The 23,862-nt window shown below is 40.0% G+C and overlaps 1 protein-coding gene across 1 annotated transcript; it reads right to left on the minus strand.

The window, feature by feature from the left end:
- Positions 1-11,773: 11,773 nt before the first annotated feature.
- On the minus strand, positions 11,774-23,037 carry LOC5565855 (calponin homology domain-containing protein DDB_G0272472). The gene is made up of 4 exons (XM_021847905.1): positions 22,609-23,037; positions 12,360-14,379; positions 12,142-12,296; positions 11,774-12,077 (listed from the first exon to the last, which is right to left on the minus strand). Exons 1-4 carry the CDS (start codon positions 22,926-22,928, stop codon positions 11,930-11,932), a joined length of 2,643 nt encoding a protein of 880 aa, XP_021703597.1. The 5' UTR covers positions 22,929-23,037; the 3' UTR covers positions 11,774-11,929.
- Positions 23,038-23,862: the final 825 nt, after the last annotated feature.

Here is a 23,862-nt window from a genome sequence, read left to right on the forward strand (position 1 = left end):
CGTAAAACTGAAAACAAAAAAAGTTAGATCAAAATAACTGATTTTTTGGGTCCACCCTAAGTTAAAACTTTCAAAATCAATTTACTTAGCTTAAATGAAGAGTTAGATCAAAAGTGTCTTTGACAAAGTTGTTCAAAATACCATTTTCTAAAAGTTTGCAGAAGAACGCAGCCACAAATTTCATCAAACAAAAAAGTTTGAGTCAAAATTTTAGCTTAAATACGGGCCAATCTATCCAAGTTTTTCCTTAAAAGGTGCGAAACTCAATTACGAATAACTTCTCTGAAGACATCGAACGTCTAAAATCTACGAGAACAGAGATAACAGTTTTTTTCGACTAAATTGTCGATTCGGTCCATTGTGCATTGTTGGAAACACTGACGTACACATTTCCTGCGTTGTCTTGATAATCGCTGCTTGTGCTCCCAACGCCCTTCAGGTGTTCATCGAAGTGCTGCTACCACCTTTTAGTGTTTCTTATCATAATTCCAAAAGTATTTTTGGCGAACATGTAGCAAATTTCGGAAGTAGTTACAATGGAAATTCTAACAATCTTCTGGAACATTTTTTGTAAAAAAAAAAGATTCTGTATTTGAACTGACTGGCACTGGAAAGTCCTGAATGTCTGGAAATGCATTTTCTATGGAATTGTCGGAAATGGTTTCTGGAGAAAATTCGGATAGAATGAATAAAAGAATATATTTATTTATTAAAGACAATTCTAGGGACATGTTAAAGTAATTTTAAAGGAAACTCTAGTGAAATTATCAAAGGACCTTCGGGAGTTCTTCTAAAAATTCAACTATTTTTAGCACGATTGAAATAAAATTTTGAAGCATAGATGGTTTGTAATGAAACATCGATGCTCAGATTTAAAACTGTGGTGATCTGGTTCCTGGAAAATTTTTTTGAGAAGCTTCCAGAACAATTCCTGAAAGAACTTACTGGTGGACTTACTAGTGTAACTGATGGTAGAATTCTGGTGAAATGTCAAGGAGAAGAAAAAAAAATATTTATGGACAAAAGATTCCGAGGAGATGTCTGTGAACCTAAAAATAGGACGTCATGGTTTATAAATTATAGTGGAATCACTGCATTTTTGTTAATGTATACTTACCTTGAAATTTTGGGCATTCCAAGAAGTCGTCAACCTCTACCTTGTTCCCTGCATAGTTTTATTTTCTCTTGTTTTTCTTCCAATATTCGATGTGATGATCCATGTTCAATTGTTTTTTCGCTAACATACACAAAAAGTGACTTAACCTGGGAAAGTGAGAAATCATAACTTTATATAAAACTTAAAATACCAACACAACACACAGAGGCTAAAGATTGTACATAAAATAAAACATAAACAATATATTTTTGTATAGCCAACATCTCCGGAGATTATGCTAAGATATATTAATATAATTTTAGGAGAAAATTAAATGTCCAATTAAGGTAATCCCACATCACATTTATATAGGTGCAACTAATTTATTTATACATAACAAAAAGGTGTTTGGTTCAATATTCATACCTGATTTAATTATAGTATTTAGTTATCAAACACGGCTCTATAAGCACGCAACATTGGAGTATAATTGACAAACTTTCAATCTCGAATAGGAACGAAATGCTCCATGACTCTCCTACGGCAACTATAGAGATTAATAAAAAAAACTAAAATAACGTGGAAATTCCGTAACCAAAATCATTCTGTAATAATTGTAAGAAAGAATTGTTTTCGACAAATGTGTAGTTTAAAAACAAATAATAATTATACATAAATTACAAAATAGACAAACTTAAATTCGGAAAACGTCCTCGGTAAACAGATTACCGAGAATCCAACAGCTGATATCTCGGCAATTATTTGCCGAATTTCGGAAAACATCTACCAAATCATTGCTGACATCTGGATTAAATAAGTACCGAGATTCGATATTGATAATTGGATTACTGACTGGATTCTAGGCAATCCGTTATGTCCGGGCGGTGGATTTTTTTGTGTACGTTATGCTACTTGGGAAACCATCCAGAATGGGTGCTCTTAGGTAACATCCTACTAGTTTTGTTAAATTTATTTTACTGTACCAATATGTGGATGTAATTTCTCAAGAAGATATTCTGTAAAGGCTAAGTAATGTGATGGTGCATTTGTATTTCTTGTTTTCTAGTTCGTTCATTTTTTTCGTTGTTCTTTGCAACATAACTTCGGGATCTGTATTTATTTAAGAAACGGTAAATAAACAGACCAAACTGTATCAAATCGATCGCATGTGTGTGTGTGTGAATTTATCCGAAATACTCCATCAATACCAAAAGACCGGCAGATTTAAACGATTTTTATTGCTATTGTTCTACATCAATTAACTTGATAAAATCTCGCCAATCTCTCTCTATTCTCGGCTCCTGGTGTACCTGGTCAATCCATCTAGCTCGCTGCGCCCACGCCTTCCTGTTCCAGTAGAATTCGAAGCGAACACCATTTTTAGAGGGCTGTTGTCCGGCATTCTTGCCCAGTCCTCCTCGTACATAGTCCACGTTTCATGCTCGTAAATGACTACCAGTCTCATGAGCGTTTTGTACATCGTGCATTTGGTGTGGGGGTAAATTTTTCTCGACCGCAGCTTCTTCTGGAGCCCAAATAGGCACGACTTTCACAGATGCTGCGCTTTCGTATTTCACGACTAACGTTGTTGTCAAGCGTCAGCGAGGATCCGAAGTAAACGAACTCGTCAACCTCCTCGACCCCGTATATCGTGACACTGCTTCCTATGCGTGCCCTGTCGCGCTCAGTTCTGCCTACCAGCATGTACTTTGTTTTCGACGCATTCACCACCAGTCTGACTCTTGTTGCTTCGCATTTCCATTAAATTTTTTTCCCAGGCAAATTGTCCAGATCTCGTGCCTCGACTCGTGCTGATGTAGCCATCACCTTCGCTGTCCTAACCTTCTATGCCGGTGTCCTCTGCGCCATTCAGGTGTCCATCGTAGTGCTGCTTCCACCTTTCGATCACATCGCGTCGGTCCGTCAAGTTGCTCCCATCCTTATCCCTGCACATTTCAGCTCGCGGCATCCCGAGCAGAAGAAAATAACTACTGAATACCAAATTGAGGTATTCCATACAAGATAACTTCCAATACTTACAACCTGAATGAGGTCTGAATGAGCTCTGCATAAGAGGTAAAATACCTCAAATAATACCTCAAGCATATTCTACGAACACCAAACTGATAACTAGATCAGGTATTGTAATACCTCAATAATACTTGATGGATTTTCATATAAAAATGAAATTTTTCAATTGTAGTTCAATACCTCCAGCAGACCTCAATAGCTTTTTAATACCTCAATGAAGTATTTTTAATTGTTTTAAAGATTTTTTTCAATAAGTACCATTATAATACCAAATTAAGGTATTGACAACTGAACAATACCTAATGATACCAAAAAATGGTATGCATAAGTTATTGGGGAGTTATTTGTTCCTCCTCGGGTTCCTAACCATAAAAACACCTTCATGGTCTGCTGGATGAACCACTTCACCGAATTGACCTTTTTGGCCACGTCTTGGGTGGAAAGGTTCGGCTTATTCTTAAAGTAGTGCCTTATCTTCCGCGCCTTCTCAGGGTATTTCGTTTTCGGTTTTCGGCCGCTTCCAGCGCGCCGCTCTATGGCCTTCGTCTCCTGGAACATCTTCACAACGCGGGACACGGTGGAATGGTGGATTGCAAGCCTTTTGCCTATCCATCTGTGCGACTGACCAGGATTATCGATCACGGTGCCCAAGATTTGCTGGCGTAGCTCTTCTTGTTTCGAAAGCATCTTGAAAACTACTTGACAGATCGCGATAAAATTTTGCACACACAAACATTATTTGCGAGAAAATGTAACGATGTGCAATTACTTACGATAAAAGATGTTATTGAGATGCCGTCATCGATCTTTATTAGAACATTCTGCGTTTCAGTGTAGTTAATTCCAATTCGGTGAAAACCCCAGGCTATCGACATCGATGGAAACACCATCTTCTATGATGACAGCGATGACAGAGGGCTCGATTGACTTTGTCAGATGGATCGGGCCCGGGACATCCTGTCTACTGCAAATCGCTGCAGTTGATATAGGACATGTCCATAGGCTGGAAAACCCAATTCCCCTGAGCTACCGTTGGAACAAACATAACACGCAAAGCTAGTATTACCCAAGATTTCATTAATTTTTACCCACGCGATAAAAAGGTACACCAAAAACGAAGTGTTGCATTTTTTCATTTTTTCCAATCTTTATGTAGGTACCGTAATCCGGGGGCAAATTGATCACTATTTCACAACTTTTTGTCATGTTATCCCTTGGAATTCATGTATTGTCAAATTTATTTCGGCAAAATCAGTACTTCATTGATCTCTATTAGTTTATGTTATATTTTTTTATGAAATACAATTTAACATTTCATAAAATTAGTTTTAATATCAATAATTGAAAATTACACTTTGGGGCGAAAATGATCACTATATAATATAGCATATTTTAGAACATCAAATTTCCGTACCTACTAAATATGGGTCTCCTGAATCTGAAAATTATGTCAAAATTCTTACAACTCGTGTATATCATCATTTTATTGCAAAATTAAATTTTGTAAATCTGCATAATGCGCCTAAATGTATGCAATTTCCTTTGAAATAAGCACGTTATTCTACAATAAAAGGTTTTAGAGGCGTCGCTTCCACATGTGCAACATGTGCACTGCACAGGTGACAATTCGTTCATCCTAACCAACTACAATATGTACTGCTTTTGAAGTTCAATTTAATATTTCTTTTCACAAAATTTAGCCCATTAAAATTATCCTTATTGCTGATAGCTTGCAACGCAATTTTCACCTATCAATTGTTAAATTTTTGCTATGCAAAAGCTGTTTCGTGCGAAGCGCTCAGCGTGATGCATGCTGCGCAATACTTTGTTCCACGCTAAACTTTGCTGCTGTGACGATGAAAACCAACGCGTGCACTCTCCTCGAGAAACGTGTTGCCTTGCATCGTACACGCAATCCTGTGTATGTGGTAGAAATATTTTTGAACTACAAATGCCAGTGTGTAAGTAGCCAAAGCGTCAACTTTGGCCGGTGCACAGTTTCGCTACATCAAACAATTCAACAGGAGAGAAATCAGTCCACGAGAGAGATCCATTTTCTTGCTCTCTTTTGGTCTTCGCGCTTTCAGCATCACCAAACTTGTGGTGCGAAGTGCAGGCGTGATGTTTCAGGCGGCTGACAGTTGGGATTTTTTTAAGTTGGTACTCGGTAATGTTTTTTGTTATTTACTTATTAAAAACCTCGCTTTTAACATAGAGCATTAGCGCGATGGTATAATTACCATGGTCAATCAGAAGACAACCAGACAACTCAGGTGCGGTCGCGCGGTCGCGCCCTCCTTCATCGCCAGCATCTTCACGCTTGTGGTGTGTTTTAAAATCGAGCATTTTTCATGATGCGTGCACTAAGTACCCGATGGAACCGATCGTGTACTTATTTTATGCAAAAGTATCGTAAAACGGGGTGAACAGAAAAAGTAGGGCAAATAGAAACAAAGCGACCTACAGTTAGAAATGCCACTAGTATGTAATGATAATCTTTAAAAAACCCACTGAAATATTTTGGTTTCATTAGTTGAATAGCATATATCTATAGAATTTTTACAAATTCAAAATTATTCATAACATGAGAATAAAATAATAAAATCTCAACAACTGATAGTATTTTTTTTTGCATCAAGGTAACTGTTCATACTCGCATAATAGTCTCATTTATATAGGAAATCCTATATAATATGGGACTGTTAGGCGAGTATGGGCAGTTAAAACAATTTGATTTTTTTTAATGCACTTAAAATGAAAAAAAAGTTCTGATATTTAATAAACATTTTTCTATTCGCCCTATGTTACGGTATGTGGGCTATGATCACAGCCCTGCATTATAATATTAGTTAAAATTCAATGCTGACCCGCATAATTAGAACTATTTTCATTATTACCATCCCATAATATTAAGCCAGTACTACAACCAACCATAATAAATTATAGCACTTAATGCAAATTTTAATTTCAAATTATGAGTTGGATCGCAGTAAGCATGGTTTGCTGCGGTATCCATAGCAACTAGAATTTTCACTCCATTTGAACAGTTAGTAATGAGCACGAAATAAAACTAGACGCTTTTTGTAAAAACGTGTTCGCTTTCAATTGTAACAAATTTTGGCGACGAGTTTTAGTGAAAATTGAAAATCGAAGCAACTTGCAAAGCCGAAACTTCAACAATGGCGCAAGCATCAGGAGAACCGGCCGCAACACGTGCTGAGCAACCGATCGGAGACATCCAAACGGCGATTTTCCAGATCACCCAGATTCTGCAGCGGATTGCAGCTCCAAATCAGCCGAATCCGGAGCAGACCCTGGAAGCGCTTTCCTCAAACATCAGCGAGTTCGTTTTCGACCCAGAGAACGGCATCACGTTTGAGAAGTGGTTCGCTCGGTACACGGATCTTTTCGAGAGCGACGCACGCTATTTGGACGACGCAGCCAAAGTTCGACTGTTGCTGCGAAAACTAGATACTACATCCCACAGTCGGTATCTAAATTACATCCTGCCACGATTGCCGAGGGAGATCACGTTCAACGACACGGTGGAAACGCTGAAAAAGATTTTCGGTTCCAGTGCCTCCAACTGACGAAAAGTGAAGGCGATGACGTCATCACGTATGGCGGAATGGTCAACCGAGCGTGTGAAGACTTCGATTTTGCGAACCTGACAATCGACCAATTCAAATGTCTGGTGTTCGTCACCGGACTGAAGGCAACCAAGCATGCGGATATTCAGACGAGATTGCTCACCCGGATGGAGAACGAGAGACCAGATGCGCCAGTGACTCTTCAAACTCTCATCGACGAGTTCCAGCAGCTCATTAATCTGAAGGCAGACAACAATTTGATTGAGCATCCAACCAGCTCCAAAGCAACAGTGCACGCCATCTGCGAGAAGAAGAGACCAACAGACGTTTCCAAATATTCGTTCAAGACGGAAGTCAAATCCCCGAAGACGCCATGCTGGCAATGCGGGCAAATGCACTTCGTCAAAGATTGCACATACAGCAGCCATCTGTGCAAATCATGCAACCGTGTAGGACACAAGGAGGGGTACTGCGGTTGTTTCACCAAGCCATCAAGCGCGCCTACTGGTGATCATCCAAGCCAGAGGAAAGGTAAGAAGCAACACAAGAAGACCAAGTACCAAGCCAACGTCGTTCACACGGTGAATCACACCGGTACACTCAACCGGTACGTCACAACAACGCTGAACGGTCGTCAAGCCACGCTGCAGCTTGATAGCGGATCACCAATCACCATAATCAGTGAAGAAACGTGGAGAAAGATTGGATCACCTGCACTCAAGCCATCGACCTGTGAAGCACTCTCCGCATCCAGAGACCCTCTTCCACTGCTGGGGGAATTCACCTGTCTTGTTGGAGTCAACAACATCATCAAGCCTGGCCTGTGTCGAGTCACGTCAGTCAAGGGGCTCAACTTATTCGGCTCGGAATGGATGGACCTCTTCGACATGTGGACGAAACCATTGTCATCGTTCGTCAATCAGGAGAATCCTTCCAATTCAAATTCCTTTTCTGGAAAGCACTTCCTCATGCGGTTCCCCGAAGTTTTTCAGGATACTCTTGGGCACTGCCATAAAACCCAAGTCAGCCTCCACCTGAAACCAGATGCCAGGCCCGTCTTCCGACCCAAACGCCCTGTACCGTACAACCAGGTCCGTCCCACTCGGGCTCAGATTGGGTACCACTTCTAGTACTGCATTTGGTCCCTTGGTAGTGCAAAAGGTACCCAAGTTTGACAGATAGCAGTACACTTTTCACGGCATTCTAGATTACCTTATGAGCCATAAATTTTTAGGTAACTGCAAGGCACATGGACGTCTTTAATTTGTCTTTGGTACAACGCCATTCCATTGGTCGACGCAGAGCTCGATCGTCTGCAGCAGTTGGGTATCATCTCACCCGTAGAGTACTCCGACTGGGCAGCACCAATCGTTGCGGTTCGGAAGCCTGGTGGTAAAATTCGAATTTGTGCCGACTATTCGACCGGGTTGAATGCCATGCTGGAAGCGCACAACTATCCTCTTCCAACGCCGGAAGACATATTCTCCAAGTTGGCCGGTAGCAAGGTGTTCAGTATCATCGACCTATCGAATGCCTACCTACAGGTAGAAGTCGATGGCGGATCAAAACGACTGCTCACCATCAACACACACCGGGGCCTATTCAACTTCAACAGGCTGGCTCCTGGTGTCAAGTCAGCACCCGGCGCGTTTCAGCAACTGATGCATACCATGATTGCTGGAATTCCTGGCGTCGAAGTATTCCTGGATGACTTCATAGTATTCAGCGAAACCGAAGAGCAACACTATCAAACGCTCTGCATCCTCTTCGACCGTTTGCAGGAATACGGGTTCCACCTGAAACTAGAAAAATGCCATTTCTACCAGCAGGAAATCAAGTACCTGGGACACATAGTAGACGAACATGGACTGCGTCCAGATCCGGAGAAAACAGCTGCCATTTCTTCGATGCCACGTCCAACTGATGTCTCCACACTGCGGTCATTCCTGGGTGCAGTAAATTTTTACGGAAAATTCATCCGTGAAATGCATCAGCTTCGAAGGCCGCTGGATCAATTGCTGAAGAAAGATGCAAAGTTCGTCTGGACTGCCGAATGCCAACAAGCTTTCACCGACATCAAGCACGTTCTTCAGTCGGATCTACTCCTCACCCACTACGACCCCTCGCTCGATATCATCGTGGCCGGTGATGCATCCAAAACTGGCATGGGAGCGGTCATCATGCATCGCTTTCCCGACGGTCGAATCAAGGCAATTGCGCATGCCTCCAAAACACTGTCGTCGGCCGAAAAAAACTACGGGCAAATCGAAAAAGAAGCGCTCGCTCTGGTCTTTGCCGTCACCAAGTTTCACTGCATGCTGTTGGGACGAAGGTTCAAGTTGCAGACTGATCATCAGCCACTCGTGAAAGTCTTCGGGTCGAAGAAAGGAATTCCCATTCACACGGCCAACCGGCTGAAGCGATGGGCACTCACTCTGCTCGGATACGATTTCGAAATCGAGTTCGTGTCCACAAATAATTTCGGCTACGCCGATGTACTATCGCGGCTCATCAGCAATCACGAGCGTCCAGAGGAAGAATTCGTCGTGGCACAAGTCAATGTCGACGTCGATCTGAAATACGCTTTGGAGAACACCTTCGAGCAACTACCAGTCACGTTCCAAATGGTGAAGCAAGCTACATCGGATGACCCAACAATGCAGGAACTCATCCGGTTTATCAAAACTGGCTGGCCAACCAACAGCAAGTCAATTCGAGATTCGGCGCTACAATCATTCTTCCACCGGCGCGAATCATTGTCGCTACTTCAAGGGTGCGTGATGATGAGGGAACGACTGGTGATACCGGAGTGTTTCCGGAAAAAGCTTCTGAAGCAGCTACATCGAGGTCATCCTGGTATCGAGCGAGTAAAAGCCATCGCTCGGAGCACCATCTATTGGCCGAACATCGACGACGACATCGGTGAGTACGTTCGACGCTGCTCCAGTTGTGCAAATGCACAAAAATCACCACCGCAAGCAGAGCCACATCCGTGGCAGAGCGCAGAAGGACCATGGGAACGCGTCCATGTCGACTATGCCGGACCGATCAACGGATTCAGCTATCTGGTAATCGTCGACTCGTTCTCAAAGTGGCCGGAAATTTTCCGGACAAAATCGACCACAGCATCCGCTACGATTGGTTTCCTCCAAGAGAGCTTCGCCAGGTTCGGCGTACCAAAGGTGATTGTGTCCGATAACGGAACACAGTTCACTGGATACGATTTTCGTACATTCTGCGAGAATCTGGGCATCATACATTTCCGCACCGCACCGTTCCATCCCCAGTCGACTGGACAAGCATGAGGTTCGTCGACACGCTTAAGAGATCGCTTCGCAAAATCCAGGAGGGAGAAGGATTACCAGCATCTGCAGCTCTTCAAACTTTTCTGCAGGTTTATCGATCAACTCCATCCAATCTGCTCGACGGTAAATCCCCTTCCGAAGTATTGAATGGTAGACGAATGCGAACAACACTGGATCTACTCAAGCCTTCGTCAGCGCCTCCACAAGTACCAGCACCAATCAAGCTTTCTCAATCACGAAAATTCGCAGCAGGAGCAACCGTCTTTGCGAAGGTTCATAAAAATAATTCGAGCTGGAGGTGGCAGTACGGAGTTGTAATCGAGGCGATTGGGAGCGTACAGTACAATGTACTTCTGGATACAGCATCTGGGCGAAAGCGGTTAATTCGATCGCACATCGATCAACTTCGAGTGAACGATCCTGCAAAACAAGAAAGAGCGGAAATTGAATTACCGTTGTCTGTATTGTTGGGCGATTTTGGAATGACATCAAATGCAGAGGCACCCAGAGAGCAACCAGTGCCGATTGCGGATGATGATTCGTCCTTCTTGTCAGCACAAGACCTACCTGATATTCCCGAAGATCAAGATCAGCCTGAACCAATCAATCAGCCAGGACCATCCGGTTGTTCAACGCCGCTACCATCGAGACCAAAAAGAACCGTCAAACCTCCACGGCATCTTCAAGACTACGTTCTCTCTTAGGGGGGAGATTTTACCATCCCATAATATTAAGCCATAATAAATTATAGCACTTAATGCAAATTTTAATTTCAAATTATGAGTTGGATCGCAGTAAGCATGGTTTGCTGCGGTATCCATAGCAACTAGAATTTTCACTCCATTTGAACAGTTAGTATTGAGCACGAAATAAAACTAGACGCTTTTTGTAAAAACGTGTTCGCTTTCAATTGTAACATTCATATTCAAATTTATAATTTGCCCATAATCATTATGCATCATCATACAAATCCTGAAAATTGAAAAACTGTTGGTTGAATTGATAAATCAAACTAAATAACCCAATTAGTTTCTGAAAACTTAAATGTTTTGAATCAACTGAAAACTAGAATAAGATTATATTTGAACAAGAAGGTTTGTAACCACTGATTACACATTTTCATTAATTTAAAAGAATTGTTTGAAATATAGTGACACTAATTTAGAAGTGCACAGGTTGATAATTAGGCCACGCGACGCCTCTGTGTTTTATGACCAAAAAACTATTATTGTACTGCTGTAAGATTTCAAGAATGAGTTCAGCAGTTCACACTGAAGCTTACACAACATTTTAACACTCATAGTTTGCATAGGTTTGCATGCAGGCCTAGCACCAGCGGATTGTTTAGTACCGACATTTTCAACAGTATTGTTAACACCTTCAAAAACTGTGAATATTTCTATGCAAAACTGTCCTCCATTAAAATTAAATAGTTTAAAATCATCATTAGATATCTATAAACTAGAAAACATGCAATGTATGTGAAGCGAACGAAGAATTAAGCATTCTTGAAAGGAAATAACGTTTGGTACCGACCTGACCAAATTCACCCCAGTGATCAATTTGCCCCCGGATTACGGTACTATACAAATAAAACCAATAAAAATACGATCACAATTTTAAAAAAGTTTATTAGAAAAATACTACCACAACCGTTCAGAATAATTGCATTTTAAACATCCAAATTCTACTGTTTTCAACCTACATAAAATCAGACTTATCGCAGTATACCTTTGTTATTCTCATACTACGTTCAGACTATGACTTTTACAATTAATTGATATTTGAAAATGTTTAACTTCGAAAGAAAACTGTAAGTCTAACCATTCAGAAAAATGCTTTCTTAAAGTTACAAAATATCTGAAAGCTTCTAAGGTCTATTGTGTAAAAAGATAAAGCAGACTTTTTTAGATTTCCTCCTCGATTGGTTTGTAATCTGGCAGCAGTTCCCAGATCTTCATGCGCCATCTCTGCCGCCGCTGTTCCGTTTCCTTCTCGATTTTCAGAATAATGTGCAGTCGCTGCCAACGCTCAAATACCTTCCACTTGAGTTGCCTAAGGAGATAATATATGCAGTGAATTTACATTCTTAAAAATAAATAAAAAAAATCACTAATACCATTCATAATGAGCGGCAGCGTGGGACATCTTCCCCTGTAGGATCAGTAACGACTGCTTGGTACGTCCAATCCACACGGAAATGACTTTCTCCGTCTGGCGAACCTCCCACCAATCCATGGCCACTTGCATCTTCTTGCGTTGCTCATGACAGTACTGAAAGATTTAAAAAAAATACGTCATCTACCCTAAAGCATTATTCATTCAATAAACGTTCACCTCTTTCCAGCCGTTCATTCCATGCCTCATCAACTTTCGGTTTGCCAACTCGTCGGCCATCTGCTTTTTGCCCTCCCACACCGAATTGGTAAGATTCCACCACCTGCGGAAGTATTTCTTCTTGTAAAACCGCTTCCGAGCGACCATTGCACGTCTCTCGTTGTCCTTTCTTATGCCCAGCAACAGCTTGTATGCCAAAATTCCCAATCGCTTCAGTTTCAGCAGCCTGAATTCCTTAGCTATCTGATTGTTGGCAATCCATGCCTGTCGTTCCTGTTCGCGAATGATCTTCTGCAGCTTCTCCAGCTTTCGTTTCTCGCGCATCTCTCGATAACGTCGCTTTCGTGCTTCCTCGTCTTCCAGGCGTTTCGCCTCTTCCGCTGCCATTTTCGACTCTTCCCGTTCCTTTTCCAGTCGCATACGTCGCTCCTTCGCTTCCATGTGACGCTGACTACGTTCCATTGCTCTCTCTTGCATCTTCGCCAAAAATTTCGGTATCATCAATCCTTGTGCTTGCAACTTTCGCATTTCGTCCTCTTCGCTTGTGTCGTTCTTCATGTTGCCCACGATTTGGATGCACTTCGCTTTGGCGCGCAAACGCACGTGGCCGGTACGCATCGCTTTGTGCAACTCGCTCTGAATTTCCATCTTGGATATCTTGGCTGCTTCGGAGAATTTGGACAGCTTCAGTTCAGTAATGATACGCTCTTGACGTTCCAGCTTGAGCTTCTGCAGTTCGATTATGTCCTGTTGGACCTTCAAACGGTGCTCGTAGTCTTTCTTGACAGTGGTCACTTGTGTTACTGTCGCGTTCGGTTTGGCCGTTTTCTTCTTGTTTGCTCGAATGTTGTTAATGAAGTCGTTGATCCGTTTCAGTTTCTGCTCTCGAGTTGATGTCACTCCAGCTCCCTTAGAGATTTTCTCTAGAATAGTGAACTGCAGCCACTTGAAGAAATATTGCTTGAGCAGTGCCCGGTCGTAGTTTTGCATGAATCCTTCCTTCAATGCAGCACTGATAACTTTCCGAGATTCTTCAGATATCTCTATTTTATCATCATTTGACAGTGTTTCTCCAGGACGGTAGTTTGTAACTCGCAGCTTGCTGTAGTCTTTTTCTTCCATTTCGCAGCGCTTCACCATTATCAAATCGCCTTCCTCCAGTGGAATGATGGGTTCTTCAACGACTTCGGGATCATCATAATTATAAGTGAGCTTTTCTTTGCCAAAATCGACACTATCGTCTTTGGACGATCCACCAGAGTCTTCAATTCTAGTTACAGTAAAACAATCATCGCTCGAATCAGCGTTGAAAGTATTCTGCACCGGTTCATCTTGGGTTTGCTCGGAAGCACTCTCTGTAGACAAGAATTCAGCGTCATCAAACTCATCCAAATCCGAATCAAGAGACTCGAGGAATAATTCGTTATCATCAAAATCATAGTCTGATCCGTCCAGCGAAAATGACGACTCTTCTGCTGGATATGTAAACACTTGCGTATCTCCGAAGCGGACAATCTTATTCTCTTCTTCTTCCTCCTCCGCTGCGCTGTCTCCATTTGGCTCTTCATCGTTTGCATCGTCTCCGTTGCTTCGTTCAAGATATTTCCTCTGCAAAGCATCCGTTTCCTCTCTGATTTCCTCTATCGTAGCGGGTTCTTTGAACGTCATCAGTTTCTCCTGACGTAGCTCCTCAATAAAACTATCAGTACCGCGTATTGCACTTTCATAGAAATCGTTGGTGAACTTTTCACATTCTTCCAAACTTTCATAGATAAAACTGTTATCGATCTTGGGCAGATCGATGAACAGGAAGCTCTTCTTCTGTTCGCTGACATGATTTTTTTTCACATTGGCCCCATTTTTGGAGACTTCTTTGCGAAACTTGTTAAGCTCGTTCTCGAACAGAGTCGACTCGATGGCTCGTTTGTGGTTGTCCAGAATCTCCTGCTGGTATGCCCGAACCGGATCTGGCGGCGGTTTGTGGCGTGTCGTTTTTGGTTTCCGTTTGATCATCTCGTGTCTGAAAGGTAGCAGGTAAGATGATGAAATTATATTTTTTTGCAGTAACGTCTGGAAGTTTGCAATTATTTGGAAGAAATTTGGCTGACCACACGTCATTTAAAGTTTGTATAGATATAACCATTAATGTTCAGTCCTCCAGCTCTTCATCATTTTACTTGTAAAAAAAACAATTGATTCAAAATTGAAATTGTCCCAGCTACAAATTTTCGATTCAAGTATCCAAAAACATTCAAAATAACTTCTCTGGGGATCCGTCCTTGAATTCTTTTATGAATATCTTCAAAAATACACAGAGGTTCGAGGAATTCTTGTAGGCATTCCTTCAAAACATCTTCCAGAATTTTCAGAATTGTAGGGAACTTCTGGACTCATAAAGGAATTTCTTGAAACATTCTCTGAGGAACGATTTAAAAATCTCACAAGAAATAATTGGTTAAATTGTTAAAGTTAAGGACATTAATAAAAGAATACTTGGAACTTGTGCGGCATCTTCTGCAAATAATTTCGAAAAAAAAATCTGGTCAAATAGAAAAGTTATTACTGAATCAGTCAACGGAGTTTTCAGAAATCCATACGAAAATCCAACGAATTGGTACTGAAAAATCTCGTGGAATTCTGGTGATATGTTCCGAAGAAATCTAGAGTAGGTAGTTACCTTCATGACAGCAAAATATCTGAAGTAAGTAATTTCAGTGAAAATTTCATGTAAAAAATCACGGCTGTGTAAATTCTAAATAAAAAAAACTAGCAAAATTCCTTGAGAAATTTGGGAAAAAAAACCTTAGAATGATTTCTGAATCATTTTTAGTAAAAATAATCTCAAGCGAATTATTGATGTAATACAAGAGGAATGTCTGAATTGGTTGCGAGTAACTTTTTACTGACTTGGTAACCTGTTTCAGATCAGTCACTATAAAGTCTCCTTCTTTAAGCCGGTTTACCTCAAATCACCTTTTCAACTGTTTTAATCAAAAAATCCAAGAAAAAAAATATGAATTTTGAATTTTTATTATTTTTATGATTCAAATGTTTTTGATCTATTGTAAATCTTTTTGAAAGTAATTGATTCTACTAAATCTCATTTATTAAATTTGATTGTTTTGTTTTAAATTTATTTGGTGTACCGTTCTCAGTCAGATTCCGGATGACTTCTAATTTCGGATATTAAGTTCTCACTGTTGATCATTATAATATTTTTAAACATTTAATTTTCCATGAACATCTATTAAAATGGAAAATTTCCAACTAGCTTAAATCTCCCTAATCTTCTTCTTCTTTCTGGCGTTACGTCCCAACTGGGACAAAGCCTGCTTCTCGGATTAGTGTTCTTATGAGCACTTCCACAGTTATTAACTGAGAGCTTTCTATGCCAATTGACCATTTTTGCATGTGTATATCGTGTGGCAGGTACGAAGATACTCTATGCCCTGGGAATCAAGAAAAATTCCTTTACGAAAAGATCCTCGACCAGCGGGATTCGAACCCACGGCCCTCAGCATGGTCATGCTGAATAGCTGCGCGTTTACCGCTACGGCTATCTGGGCCCCTAATGGTTTAGGTAATTTATGTACTTATTTCATTTTTCGAAATGTAGTATCATAAGTGGATGTTTATGTTTTCTGATTTCGGACGGGCGACGGAATCAGGATCAATCGTGTCCGGTTTGCGTAATGTGAGTGCGAAAAGATGTTCGTATTAGTCGAGAAAGGATTACAAACTGGTGAGCTCGTTTCATGCTTATGATAACATAGGCAACAATGCGTTCTTGTAATTTTCAAACAAACTATGGATGGTTCGTAACTACAAGTGTCGGCATGAAGCCTTATTTCTGTTTGATAAAATTTAAATATACACATCTTCTTCTTCTTTCTGGAGAAACATCCCAACTGGGACAAAGCATGCTTCTCAGCTTAGTGTTCTTATGAGCACTTCCACGGTTATTAACTGAGTGCTTTCTTTGCCGTTTGCCGAAGATACTTTCTGAAACTTCTGAAAAAAACAGGTAAATCCGTTGACTCGTTCTCAAGTTATTTCGTGACATACAAACACCATTCCATTTTTGTTTATATGGACTAGTTGTCCCGGCAAACGATCTATTGCCAAGCAGTAGGCTGCGAAGTAGGCATACAAAACTTGCTCACACTATGGCAGTGTATTTTCCCTTTTCCGGTTGATTTTCTCCAATGTTTCAAGTCACAAACACGTCGCATATCTTGTCACTGTCACTGAAAGAATGAGACAACATTCCAAACCAGAAGTGTCTAAACTGGAGTATACACACTTAAGTTCGGAAATCGATCTCGGTAAACGGATTTGACAAGAATCCAACAGCTGAGATCTCGGTAATTGTTTGCCGAACGTCGGTAAACAATTTGGTTTGCCAACATCTCAATAAAATAAGTACCGAGAATCTGTAATAGTAGTTTACGGAACAAGAATAATAGTTTTTACAGCACGAGTCGTAAATTTATCCTACGGAGCTTGCCGAGTAGGTTAATTACGACGAGTACTGTAAAAATCGAGTTCTGTAACGAGTGGCTTACAACATGTTTTGCAATTCCGTAGAAGACCACTTGAGGGTATCAGTAATCATATCGGAAAGCTTTCACCATCATTTTACAATTTCTGAAAAGTTGTTGTGTAATGATTCATGACGCAACTCAAAACAGTTGCGTAATGAGAAAGCATTGCGTAATGAATCATTACAGCACTGGTTTCTGTTACGTAATGACTATTACCACACTGCATAATTAAGTACAGGAAAGTAGGCCGTTTCATGACTGATTGACGTGATGAAAAACAGCCTATTACGATGAGAAATTGCGAAAAGAAAATTACGCGAAATCTCGGCTGTTGGGTTCGGGTTGTTTGCTGAGATCGATGAAAAGTGTGTACTGCGAGCCATATCAAAGTTATAAATCAAGGATGCGAGACGCATGAAAATAATCAAAACGTTCCTTACAAGATCCTGGTGATCTATAGCTGTGTCTAGGATTTTTTCAACTGGATCCTGGAGTTTCTTCACGGGTTCCTATGATGGGCTTCAGAGAATTTTCAAAGAATCCTATCCTGAGTATTCCTATCGGACATTATACCTGGAAAACCTGGAATTATTAGGGAATTTTTTTCAACCGGGAAAAACCTGGAATTCTTAGGGAATTTCGGGCACAATCAGGGAAATTTTTGAAAACTCATGTAACACAATATCTTATCAATCGAAAAAAAAAATCGGTTGCGCCGCTATCAAAACGCTACTTGCGATGTCCGCTCCTTCATATTTTTAGTCATTTTCATTTATATCGCATGTTCAGATAATGAAGCAGAACTTAAGTTGTTTTATGTCCAGCATTTACATTTCAAACAAGGGTTATTGAGGTAGATGGCTGTGAGATTTTTGATGTCAGCTGCAAATAAGAGGTAACGTCTATCTTCTGGCTCGGTAAAAAAGAAACAGATCGATTGTCTGTAATTTATTTCGGACCTCAGCTATACTGTTATACATTTGCTTTTACATTTACTTAGTTTTGGTAACAGACCACAGCATATTCTTTTAAAACAGTGAAGGCTCTGTAGAGCGGACACTACAATTTCAAAGTTGGTAAAGGCAAGTACAGTTTCCAGTTCTATATATGAAACATGGTTGAGAACATTACAATTTTCTTAGAAATATTAAACTTTGTAGGTAGAGAGCAAAATTTACAAAAGGTACGAAAAATAGTATATTTCATAGGCAAGCAGGTCTCTTTTTAGTATATTTTTGATGTTAGGTTTCTAAAGTCTCTATTTTAATCAAAAAGGCCCCTAAAATCACTTTTTGCCTTAATCTACTTGCTGTGAACCCTGATGCAAAATTCTAGAGGCTCCAGAGAAACCTTCAGAAACTATTACGCGATTTTTCCACAAGGTCTTAATGATATTTTTCTCAGATCCCAAGGAATGGTTCTTTAAATTCTAGTGATTTCTCCAGTGATGCCTTCTGGAATACTTCAGGGATGCTACCAGCGATTTCACAAGGTTGCATAGATGAATTTCTTTAGCATTTGATCCAGAAAACTCTAGATCACTTAAACCAACTATCACCAGTAATTTTCACAGGAATTACTCTGAAAAAATCCAAGCGACAATCCCGGAATTTTCTCTAAATGTTTTTTCACTAATTCTTTTTTGTTTCTTCTAGGAGATTCCCACGGATCCTACAGGAGTTCTCCAACAAGGGTTTATTCCTTTATTCTTGAAAATAATTCTTTTTGACATTTTTCCAAGAAACTCTACAAAAATTTCTAAGCCATTTTTTTCATACACTACCCGTCATAAATACGGACTCACTAAAATAAGTATTGCAACACTCAGCTGAATAATAAATCACCCCCAAAAAGTTTAGCATCATCTCAAAACAGGTTAATTCACATTGCTATATCTCGAGATCCTTACGACTTGCAAAGAATCGATCTTCAGCAAAGTTGTTCAGGGGATCAAGGACATCCGGAAAGCAAACAGTTTGGTTCGCGATTTTGCCGCTAGGTAGCGCTAGTGAGCATGTAAAATTGAGCATTTTGAACTAGTTCTAGCTTGTGATCCATAAGAGATAGAAAGTTCGGGTCTTCGGCGTGTAAAGCTGCATGCTCACTAGCGCCACCTAACGGCAAAATCGCGAACTAAACTGTTTGCTATCCGGATGTCCTTGATCCCCTGAGCAACTTTGCCTGTTATCCAATCTTGAATTTTCCATAAATCTTAAAAAAAAATCTTTTTCTGCCAATTAGCTTAAAAGCATTCTAAACCTTGTAAGAGCTTTGAGAGCGTAATTTTTATGTAAAGGAAGTTGGTAAAGCTTCCTACAGTGGCTGGAAAAACTTCCTTCCAGAAGCTAGAAAAGCTTCCTTCCTGGAAGAAGAAGCTTCAAGAAGCTGGAAAAGCTTCCTTCCAAAAGCTGGAAAAGCTTCCTTCCCAAAGCTGGAAAAGGTTCCCTCCAGAAGCTGGAAATGCTTCCTTCCAGAAGCTAGGCAAGTTTCTATCCAGAAGCTAACAGCTTCCATCCAGAACCGGGAAAAGCTTTCATCCAGAAGCTGGAAAAGCTTCCTTCCAGAAGCTAGAAAAGCTTTCTCCAAGAAACTGGGAAAGCTTTCATCCAGAAGTTGAAAATGTTTCCTTCCAGAAACAGGAAAAACCTCCTTCCAGTAGCTAGAAAATCTTCCACTCAGAAACTTCTTTCCAAAAGCTGGAAAAACTTCCTTCCAGAAGCTGGAAAAACTTCCACCCAAAAGCTGGAAAAGCTTTCTCCCAAAATCTGGAAAAGTTTTTTTCCAGAAGCTGGGAAAGCTTCCTTCCCATTTCTAAGATTTCTAAGATGAAATGATCGGCACAAAAACCTTTTAAAACTCACAAAACTTGTGCGGATTGAACCGGCTTAGAAGACAGATATGAGGGATATTTTAGCATTGAAGGGGAATCGTCATTATTTCTGTTAATTCTATGTATTTGATCTCTTAAATGAGAACCAGATTTTTTATTACAAATCTAGAAAAGTTCTAATTATTAAAATAAAGTTCTATGCAGGGGGAAAACCATAAAAGACTCAAAGATGTTGGAGTTATTGATGAAGGATGTTTTTTATTATATTTCAAATCCATCAAAATAGAGTCGTACATGTCTTGCGGCCCGCTGTATGTTCTGAAAGTACCGATATGGCCCGCATAGACAGTATGGCTGAGGACCACTGCTCTAAACGGAAAAGTCCTAAGGAAAATCAATGGATAATCCAACTAACAATATTAGCGTTGTAAGCCAAGATTATTTGCTTTCTGCAAATTGAAAATAATATTTAAACGATAACACAGTATAGCTGTATACAAATTATTCAATAGTTGCGAAATGGTTGAAAAAGCGCCTTCCGAAGATGTTATACAGCAACATGTTCTATAACAGTCGAGACAAAGCAATGATCTGTGCGCATAAGAGCTTGCCAACACAACTTAAAAGTAGCTGAGTAGATTCGTCAGATTTGTTGGTAAAAGGATCGCATACAAGCTTTCGTTCGTATGTACACCGCATTTACTCTGTACAAAGCCGTATAACGAAAGCTTAGAGAATGTTTACATCTACACTAAATGTTAGTTGGGAAATTTATGGAAAACTTGAAACTTCCTTTAAATGTAACGATCTTTGGAGGAAAATGATCTTTGGAAAAGTCCAGTTTGAATTCTTGAAGGTATCTGAAAGACAATTTTTGGAAGGATTGCTCAGAAAATTTGTAAAAATCACAAATCAAACTACTTAAAAGATCTGGAAGAAATCTATACAAGCAGTAATATGCCACTTGGAATTCCAAAAAAGCCTTAAAAATATTGTTAACGAATTGTATGTTCAAATGAGAAATTAAACTCTCATGTCGTGATTCCTGTTTTTTTTTAAAAAGAAGGAGGTCTTTTAAGTTGTCGTTTCCAAGATGACCAGTCACTACCAGATTTCCCAAAGATATTCTCTATGAAAAAATACAAAACGTCCTTCAGCAAGATATTCTGGATACGTAGCTGACGGCTACGTCAATGACGGCCTACAAGAAATTGAGCTTTTAATGTACACAGTGAAAGTTTAGAAATTAGCATAATTAAATCAACCATACAGGACGGACTCGATTATCCGGAGTATCGATTTTTTTTCAGTCCGGATAATCAAATCCTCCGGATAATCGAATCATTAAAAAAATGAAATTTTCGATAAAAAAACTTATAATATTATCTTTTTTTTTTGTATTTTTATTTATATGATGCGGTGGCGTAGCCAGAAATTATTTCTAGGAACAGTAAGGGTCTTTACAAGGAAAAAAATATGACCTGCAAACACAAAAAAGCATTTTTTCAAACTCCCATTTTCTTAAATACCTTCAAAACTGCAAAACCATTCATAGTGTATATTGCAATACCAAATTATCTCAGATTTATGCATTAACATAGAAAAACAAGAACATCAAAAAACAAATTCCAGATAATCGAGTCTAAAATTCCGGATAATCAAATCCCGGATAATCGAGTCTCCGGTTAATCGAGTCCGACCTGTAGTAGCCAAGACGTACATCAAATTTGTGAACATATTCGGAGAGTTGAGTTAAACCATCAGTACATGCTTTGTCAAATGTGCAAATATTTGGCTAAGTATAAACCAACAGACAAACATCGGTCTCAACATTGACAAAACCTATGCGTATTCAAACATTTGTTTGGGTCTGTATCAATCCAAGCCAAATATTTGCATAGTGTACTGACTAGATCCTACAATACAAGGGCCCATTCACAAATTTCATAACGCTGGAGGGGGTGGGTGGGTGTCGCTAACGATGTTACGGCCCATACAAAAAATTAATGATATTCATACAAAAAGCGTTACAAGGGGGTGGGTGGGAGTCCAAAATGGCCAATTTCAGCGTTATGAAAAAAATGAATGAGCCCTAAAACAGCCTACTATGTGGCTCTGTACATACATATGATTGACCGTTCACTTGAAATTAAGGACATATAGGAAGGAATCCCTGTCATGGCAGTGAAGATGGCTTCCTCACATATACAAACACATTTCTGAAGTCCACATTATTTCTCAAAATATTTCACTTACCTGCACTGAATCCACTCCCAAATTGCTAACGAGACTTCAGAACACTATTACCTTACGATTTCCGCAGTTTTAACACTAGTAGCTGGTGGAAATTCCATGAACCGTGCTAATTTTCAACACGGACGTTTAATTTTGCTACAATTGTTTACACTTATCCGCCTGCGAACGAAAAACATTTTTCGCCGAATTTTACCACTTTCGCTAAACGTAGAACCTCCAACACAGTTTACTTTCACTACTTGTTAAATAAAGAACAATTACTAATTGATTTCTGATGAAAACAACTTAAAAATTCACCAAACCGTGCTAAAAACAATCACTCGATCTCAGAATTTCGTTTTTTTATTTTTCTAATTTTACGCCGGCTGCTCGCTTGCAGGGCTGTCAGATATGTTGATGGTTACGTACGACATCAAACAATCTTATTTAGTCGAAAAGGAAAAGACTCAAATTGAAGTAGCGATTACTGGCAACAACGTCTTATCAATTATAATTTCACTATTACCAACAAATAGGAGAATATTTTTTGTATACCACTACTTTTATACAGTTAAAAGTGGATTCAAAGGAGTTTCACCTTAATCACAATCAAGTCCGACTTTGCATCCTACGAACTAACCTGATATCCATCACCAGGACCGGATTGAGCACCGTTCGGTGCTGGTGACCGTCCCCGTTCAGAATCCGCATCTGGTTGTCGTCGATAAAGTCCATATTGAAGAATCGCTTCACCGTCTTCGACGTGACGGTGATATTGTTCAGGTGCTTCCGCCTGATGCGATCCCAGCGGTTTTCCTTCGGCTGGGATTTGCTCAGCAGTCGTTCCAACAGTTGAGCCGAGTTCGAATCGGAACCGGCGGGAAGTGGCTGATTCGGCGGCGGTGGTGGTGGGAATCCATTGCAATGGCCGTTGACGGTCAATTTGGTGCGATTTTCCATTTTTGTGCGAGGAAGTTAAATTTTTTCACTGCCGTTTCTAGTAAATGCTGGATTTTCAATGTTGGCATAAACAAAGCACGCGGTTGCCCGGGGCGACCACGTGTAAAGAAGCAAAGGAAACACCCTCCCTTTATCGATGGCAGGTTGTTATCCTGGACACTCTTTATCGTTTGCTGGGTTTCCGTTGTGTGCCGGAAGGGTAGCGTTTGTAGCGAGAGTGGTACCTACAGTCGACTCTCCACATCTCGATATCTCTCCCTATGTCGATGATTTCATAAGTTCCTTCAGTCTGCATACATTTTCACTCTCCATATCTCGATGTCCTCCTCATCTCGATGTGTTTCTGTTGATTTTTCGTTCTCAATTTTCTCTCCGTATGTCGATATGACCAATATCGAAGGTTACTAGACCAAAGTTTTGGGATTCAAAACAAATTATGAGCGCAAAATGACGTCTGTTTGTTTATTACTTTCTTGGCAACGGAGTGTTTTTCAATCTAGTACCTATTCATTAAAAATTTGTTCTTTGTCTCGATCTCTCCCTTTCTCGATGGTCCCTTTGATATCGAGATGTGGAGAGGCGACTGTATTACATATTTTTTGCATTTTCTATGTTTTGCATTGGCGCGAAACAGGAAACTATAATAGATAAGCGCTTGACATGTATGGCATGCCGAGGCCTTTCTTAACTCTCTGTAGCTGTATGATGTCTTCATTGATATTTGTGTAAATTTTAATTTCTTCCCAAAGTCTAACTGTTAGCTGTTGGATGTACCGATAATAATGTTGATTTAATTAGTTTTAGTATTGTTTTTACGCAAAAGAATGGAACAACATTTTGATTCAAATGCCGAACACTGTGTTAATTCTGTCTCATATTCCGAGCACCTTGATTCAAATTCCGAACAGCACGAATAAATCGTATTGAAATGAAT

Source organism: Aedes aegypti, chromosome 2 (assembly GCF_002204515.2).
Source record: "Aedes aegypti strain LVP_AGWG chromosome 2, AaegL5.0 Primary Assembly, whole genome shotgun sequence".
In the NCBI taxonomy this organism is placed as follows: Eukaryota; Metazoa; Arthropoda; class Insecta; order Diptera; family Culicidae; genus Aedes; species Aedes aegypti.

Excerpts from the sequence above, each read along its gene's own strand:
- LOC5565855 (XM_021847905.1), bottom strand. The coding sequence starts at position 22,928 with ATGGAAAATCGCACCAAATTGACCGTCAACGGCCATTGCAATGGATTC. Across the intron at positions 12,297-12,359 it reads GAATGAACGGCTGGAAAGAG|TACTGTCATGAGCAACGCAA; the intron begins GTGAACGTTTAT and ends TAAATCTTTCAG. Across the intron at positions 12,078-12,141 it reads GCTGCCGCTCATTATGAATG|GCAACTCAAGTGGAAGGTAT; the intron begins GTATTAGTGATT and ends TTATCTCCTTAG.